Genomic DNA, 7,413 nt, shown 5'->3' with positions numbered 1-7,413 from the left:
TCAGTCGTCAAGTGATCGTGTCGAACATTTTTCATAAATCACTCCGCAGACAACTAATTGACGCACGATGTTTCCGATATTTGTCAATCGCTGTGATTAATCAAACTGCAGGCTCACGTTCACGCAGCTCGTAATTATTATTGGTAAAGGATAAATCACGGATTACTTGTACACCGCCCAAATTGTACACATTAGTCCGCATCGTCCAGCTGTAGACACGATTACACACAATTACACGCTAATACTAAACCTATAATCCAGCTTACATACACACATATATGTAATACTGCATACACAGCGCACTGGCAGTCCCAAAAAGTCCGCCGTTCCTTGTCCCGCGTTCATCGTCTTCGTTCCAATTCCATCAGCTTAGAAATTCGACATTCGAAACGTATAATTCGAAACTTCGAATCGGTTAAATTTATTTCGTTAGAGGAAGGAAAAATGTACAGAAGTTGTCTGTTCCTGTAATTTTAAATGCAACGACGAGTAGTAAATATTTTTTGCAATGACAGTTCGAAAAATTTACACAAAATAATGCCGTCATTCCGAATAAAGAAACATTCTCCGTCACTACCAAGGTGATTGTGAGTGTAAATCGTTAATCATTAATTCGGTAGGTGCAAGTCGGTTAAACAATAGCCCATCTAACACAAAACTGAAGTTTGACTATCAGACGTTTGAGGGAAGAAGTCTTATGACGCGACTTTTCACGTCTACGAGACGTCCGAAGTCAGAAAATACGTCATTTCGACATAAGAACTCATTTAGGCGTACAAATTCGCGGTACATGACTTTCATGAGACGTCTATACGAGATTTCTAGGTAAATTTTCCAGAAACGCGCTGACGCACGTTCGTCACAAATTTTGTAAACACCTTGCTTCGCGATCAAATGAACTTATTACAAATTACATCTAAATGTCGGTGATTCCTCGAGTAATTTTTAATGGAATATAATGTTATTCTACGATTTCCACAAGAATATAAAATTTACTCAGTAATTCAAAATGAATTAAACATTTAATTTTTTTAATAGATTTGTAAAAAAAACACGAGAATTCTATTGTTTTTGAATTCATGTGTAATGGGACTTTGTGTCCGTAAAATTGATAAATAAATAAATAAAGTTAGTAACGTTGCAGTAACGATACATGTATACGAATAATCGCGTTACATCGTACATTGAAGATTATCTGAAATTTCGTAAACCATGATAAACAAAACATACTCATATATTTTTAATGTCATTTCCTTGAAAATCGTTAAAAAATTGCACAGTAATAATTTTTTTTGTGACACTTCGTTGCGTTAACATTACTTCAGATTTACACGAGACGTCGATGGTGGGCTAATTGTCACGCTGCAGCATGAGTAAGTACATGGCATTTAAATTACTGCAGTTTACTCTTGATTTTGAGATTTTTGAATTGGTCAATGATCAAACAAACAGCGAGTAATACTTGACACATTATTTCGTACGTCAAGTACACTGATAATCAAGACATTTTTACATTTCGATTTCAATTTATTATCAACAATAGAAGAACAATACATGATACAAGATGAGTATAATCGCATGGTACAACTAACAGTTTCTCTGGGCAACAGCAAGGAATTTAGCAAAAAGGGAAAACGGCTTTATAAAAATATATAGCTTTATAGGCACTGGAAGCGCAAACTCTCAATTAACGTATATATTATTCGTCGGCAGAGTGATGTGGTAAAATTAGAAAAATTGGTGTATTCACGAATCGTGTAACAGGTAGCAATCTTTCTAAAACATATTGTGCAATATATATGCCTGCTTGGATATTCATAGTGTAGTATACAGTTAACTACACAGTTATATTTTAACATTTATACAGATATAGATATTTATGTTATAATGTATAACATCATCCCAATAATAGCAACATTTGAACGGATATATCAATAAAATTTCTATTTCCAAGGCAATACGTCGAACACGAGTAAAATAGTTTTACACAAATATTTGTAAATGTTTATATAAATATAACAAGCATAATCAGATCTATGTCTTTTTTTTTTTTTTTGATTATTTGTTTTTTCTTTTGCAAGTATTTCGATCGTCTGTCACAATTCGACACTGTATATTATTTTCAATTTTGGCACAGCAACACTTTTAGATTACATGACAAGCATTTTGTTCTGATCTAGAATAACAAAAGTGTTATATCAACATTAGATTCGACATACAATACATTCCCAATAGCTGAAAAATTATGCTTATGTTCAGTAAAAATACATCGTAGAATAGTTTTATTAGAGAAAAGGAACAATGTAAGATAAAAAGAACTCCAGTACAGTACTTGTAGTAGATTCAATATTACTTTTCATTACCTTTGGTGATGTGAAGAAAGTATTGGTTTCGGTAAGAAATCATTTATACTAATTTCAACGAATCTTTACGTTTTCGAACCGCTAGAATCCGAAAAACAAGTTTTTCGAAAAATGTCGGTCTGGATGCCGGTCTGTCGGTCAGTCCGACCAACTTCCGCGATAATCTCGGCGACGGCTGGATGAAAAAATTTGAAACTTACAGGATTTTACGACGAAATGATGGGCATGAAAAATATTTTATGACTTACCGTCTACCATATGCTGTTTCCTTCTTATTACATGTTTTTTCCAGTTTATATATTTATTTATTTTTTTTTTAATTTTTAAATATTTTGTTTTTTGGAAAATTTTCTTTCACACTTTTTCATTTGGTTGCCAAGTCCTATTTGTTTCAGATTTTTCACTTGGCTGTCTTCGAGATCATCACGAAAATTTGTCGCACAGACCGACTGACTCTTCTCATTTCATGTTGATGTAAAGTATCACGAAAAAACAGTTTATTCGGCTTGTTGTTTAGTAACCGAAAGATTAGTAATTTAGATTTCGGATGTGAATGAAGAAATTCACAAAATGACAATCGTATTACCTTTTGAAGACAAATATCTGCATTACTGCATGTACTCACTTAAAACGTGAAGCAAGGTGACACGTGATTTTATAAGGAAAAAAATTTGGTCGGCCCTCTCTAAGCTCTAAGAAATCAGAGCGAGAAGACATTTCTTGTAGTCCCCTGAACAGTCATCCTAAAATAAGTAACAACGATTATTTAAATGATATTTAAATTGACACAGTGTTATCACGTAGTTTATCAATTAAACGTTCGGATCAGAAAGTTTGGGAACAGCTTAGATTAGGATATTTTTTAACTGATTTTTCAACTAACCGATATAAATTGTTCAAGAGTTTGATTATACTCCCGAGAGAATTCTCTCTTGATATCCCCCATATCAATTTCAGAGCGAGTGACGACCAGTCGAATCAGTCGATCGTCTTCAGTTCCAGCTCCTCTCATGCTCTTGTACAATTGTTTCGCAAAGAAAGCAGGGCGATTTTTAACGCATCTGACTGTAACGATGAAGAAAATCTTGTTATATGCTGACGTACGCATATACTAGTAACAGCCAGGCAACGCCGCAAAATAAAAACAGCAAGTCTGTCAAAGTAGAAAGAGAGAATAACATATTACCGATTGTAAGGAGACCATCTTCAATGTCTCCAGAGAATTCGCTTTTTATGGCATTTTCAATTCCATGAGATGCTATACGTTCGTACTCCGCAAATATTTGCTGCAATTGTGGGATACTCCTTGACACCAGAATTTGGTTGAAGACTGATTCATCAGTTCCGAATTGTGCAACTCCTGCGAACACGTAATCAGAGTTATTAAATAGATTTTGAACTTAGGTTTACTGGAAAATTCAATGCAAATCGTTACAAACCAGCATTAAACAGTGCTTGAGCGTCGCGTTGTGCTCCAGCCGGGTCTACGAAATTTGACTCATCTCGATTGGCACAGCAAAGGGATGTCATAAGGCGTTTGAAACATCCTGAAGTTTCTGACCTCAGACGGTCTTCCAAAGATTGCCCATATACTGCATGAAACAATGGTTGCATAAACTGACTATTAGTATAGGAATTTCTCTTCAAATATAAATGGCTTTACTCAATTGATTTTATAGTTAGCAAAGCGGCAGTCCTTTGGAAAAAACGAACTTACAGGATTGATACGTTTGCTTGATGACACGTAATTCTTGATTGGTCATAGTGCACAGAACCTCGATCAAAACACACTCATCTGTACCCATACCGGACATGGCATTATGTAGCTCCTTAGCATAAAATTCTGCAATAGGCGTCATCATAGCAACAACCAGATTTTCAAAATTGCCAGATAATTCAGACTTCAAGTCCTTAATCAGATCCTGAAACATTAATTACTTATCAGAATACTCTAATATTACACAATTTGGTTGACATGATATTAGGGTTGAAGATATCATAATTTTCACCTTGCCGTAGAGTGTTTTAAACTGTATGGCAATTTCTTGACGCTGGCGGTTTGTCCGATTCGCAAGGATATTAATGATGGTTTTCTCGTCAGTTCCCCATCCTTTCATTGCCTTTCTCAACGCTCCTGCATCAGCACTTGCATCGAAGCCGGGATAAGTCACTACAGTCGGGGATAGCTGAGAAAGAATATTACGGATCAAAATTGTATTGATTCATTCGTGGGGTTAGAATAGTTGGATAATAAAGAGTTGGAATTTTATATTTAGAAGGCGACAAAGGTATAGTTGAGAATGAAATATAGCCATAAAGATGCATCCTATTCAATCAAATCTATACATACACAGCAAACATTCACTTTTTTAGACTAATTCAAGCTTTCAATTGCATGTATATCTAAACTGCACACTGCTGACAGAAAAATACATGTTTTAAAGCACCAAAAAATATTTATCTTACTTTAGACTGAGCCTGCCCCTGATGTGGGACTGGAGCTCCATGCTGAGGAGGAAATGAGGTCGCACTAGCATGCTGTGCGTACGCAGGCGCAATTCCCTGGCCGCCAGGATTATAGGCACCTGGATAGGGACCCGAACCTTGTGCGTGAGGGCTAGCATTACTTGGGAACGTAGTTGCAGTATTCTGAGGAAAAGGAGGAGTGGAATTGTTTGTATCAAAAGGAACAAAGCGACCAGGATACTGGGCAGCATTTACCGGCTGAGCCGGATGGCTGGGATACGGAACCGAATTTCCTGGGTAAGGATTGTTGGCGGGTGGAGCATAAGTGCCAGGTGGAGCGTTCTGCTGCATCTGGTAATGCTGGGGTTGCGGAACTTGCTGCTCATGTCCGGCGTGCTGAGAATAAGGCATCGAGGAATGCTGTTGATTAGGTGGATAAGGAGTAGAAGGATAGGCCGAAAATGGCTGTGGCATTCCAGGGTAAGTCTGCTGCCCAGTTGGAGGAGGATAGCCTGCACCGGGATTCATGGGATAAGGTGAGGTCCCTGGGGCACCTGGCGGACCCCCCATGGCGTTTGGGGGCATTTGGCCCGGGTACTGCGGTCCCTTGATAACAGATAAATATAAGATAAGTTCAGGCAAAAGTTGTGCAAAGGCATGAGATAACACTGATAACTTTCACCGAACTATCGGACCTTGAAATTGACTTATGTTCATAGAACTTGAAAGGGAAATATATTTGTTTTTTGAAATAAATGTCTCGAATAATTTTCAAACAAAGTAAATCCTACGCATTTACTGTCTGGTGAAATTGGCATCGTACGATAGTTGACTGTGGCTTGAGTACGTATTGAAAATTCTACGAGTTTTCCTAATTTTCCTTAAAGCCATTAGAAGGCTACAATTATTCTACGAATTTTTTGGTATTGATATATCTTAGGGTTTCTTAGAATAAGTAATTAGGAAGGATTGACCAATCGATGAAGGTAATTACGGAAATGTGAAAGACAGGATAAATTTTTACAAAGATGCAGGGGACTTGATTGGATGTAACTTGAGTCAGGTGATCGGATGATTGAGTGGAATTAATAATCAAATTTCCTTATCAGTTTTAGCCTGTTGGATGATAAAAAAAAGTAAATCAAGAAGAAAATGTGAATGGGAATTTTTAGAAAATATTGCTGCCAGCTATGTTAAGTACAAATTACTTGCAAGACAAATTAAAGTATATTCATGCCGAATAAAAAGATAGATAGAAACTTCAACTTCTGATAATCGACATAATGAAAGATATGCATTAGAAACGATGAAGAAGATTTCAAAATACGTACTTGATATCCGTAGCTCATTGTTTCGGAGGAATTAAAAATCGATCTGAAAATACAAACAACTGTATTTTTTATTTGTTATCAATTCTAGGCTATTGTAATTTATTGCTTTTGGATCACTGTTGGATTAAATTTTGTTAAAAAATAATTTCGGTAGCTCAGAATATCTTTAGAACATCTGTTACCAAACGACTAAATTTTTTCCAAAAATAAGAAACGGTTCAAGATTTGATATTCGACTACAATGGCAAAAGAAGAAAAAGCTACTTTGCTATGCTTGACATTTTTCGAAATACAAAACAGTGTCACGTGTTAATCGCTTATGCAGGTAATAAAAGAATCTTGCGAACCTATACTGGGATAAGTTTGTGTGTCAGTACGGACGCAGCACCAAAATATACTCAATTCTACGAGCTTAATTAAGTCTTGTTTCATTACACGCAATGCGCAACTGAGGCAAATGTATTTCTTCTGGAAAGCAAGCTGTCGCCGCCCACAGAACTGTTGACGATTTACGTAATTTGATAACGAAATCGGGAAACCGGGAATTTATTTCTCCGAAAAGTACGCTTCGGACGTTCCCAGTTTTGTGACTAAGGTTAAAGCAAAGTCGACTATACGCATGCATATACCGTATTTATGTACTACATACATACGTGCATATAACGGTATATAGTAACAGCGACGAACGTCCGACAATTCAAGATGTCAACTGCTGATAATACTGGCTTGTAACGTACAATATATAAGTTTTTCCCGGATGTTTGCGGTCGATCCCACCGGACGTGTTTACTTTTTATAATTAGTCTAATTCAACCACCGAGTCAACGATTTTCAAACACGCACTGAAAAATCTTTCGCGTAGGAAACCTAATGTTTCAAATTCATTTCCAGCTGATCTGACCGTTGCAATCGATAATAGAAAGAATATTAACGTTGAAACTAGTACTTAGTTGATACGTAAATGTAAGTAAAATACTGATTATTGTCACATCTATTTACCTACTGTAGAAGCTCTCTGGTAGAAGTACGAAGGAAAATGCGGCTCTTTGCTCGCGGTTCCGTTGACACGGTTCTAGCTTGGGTTCTAACACGTCTGGACTGAATGATTCAGTCTGAATCTGAATATATTGGTTTTGGATGCACTGAGCTTCAAACGAAATTTAGTAGGTATCAACGTTTTCCTGGTAGAGGTCGCTGCCATTGGTCTGAATCGTGGTGGAAAATTCGACCATGGTATGAATGACCTTTGAACT

At 36.6% G+C, this 7,413-nt stretch overlaps 1 protein-coding gene across 11 annotated transcripts; it reads right to left on the bottom strand.

Moving 5' to 3' along the window:
- Positions 1 to 1,981: 1,981 nt before the first annotated feature.
- LOC124216646 (annexin B11) lies at positions 1,982 to 7,298 on the bottom strand. Of its 11 annotated transcripts, XR_006882656.2 has the most exons (10): positions 7,160 to 7,298; positions 6,161 to 6,203; positions 4,830 to 5,435; positions 4,373 to 4,549; positions 4,081 to 4,285; positions 3,803 to 3,955; positions 3,550 to 3,723; positions 3,247 to 3,428; positions 2,989 to 3,106; positions 1,982 to 2,176 (listed from the first exon to the last, which is right to left on the bottom strand). XR_006882656.2 is itself a non-coding variant. In XM_046621419.2 (9 exons), exons 2-9 carry the CDS (start codon positions 6,176 to 6,178, stop codon positions 3,056 to 3,058), a joined length of 1,566 nt encoding a protein of 521 aa, XP_046477375.1. In that variant the 5' UTR covers positions 6,179 to 6,203; positions 7,160 to 7,297; the 3' UTR covers positions 1,982 to 3,055. The 11 variants fall into 11 exon arrangements, 10 of the variants coding, with proteins under 10 accessions (XP_046477375.1, XP_046477376.1, XP_046477379.1 ...); XM_046621419.2 differs by having other exon boundaries at positions 1,982 to 3,106; positions 7,160 to 7,297; XM_046621420.2 differs by having other exon boundaries at positions 1,982 to 3,106; positions 7,164 to 7,295.
- Between the last annotated feature and the right edge of the window lie 115 nt (positions 7,299 to 7,413).

Source organism: Neodiprion pinetum, chromosome 4 (genome assembly GCF_021155775.2).
Source record: "Neodiprion pinetum isolate iyNeoPine1 chromosome 4, iyNeoPine1.2, whole genome shotgun sequence".
Taxonomy (NCBI): Eukaryota; Metazoa; Arthropoda; class Insecta; order Hymenoptera; family Diprionidae; genus Neodiprion; species Neodiprion pinetum.
Note: the sequence above shows the minus strand (reverse complement) of the source record. Positions and strands in the feature narration are given on the sequence as shown.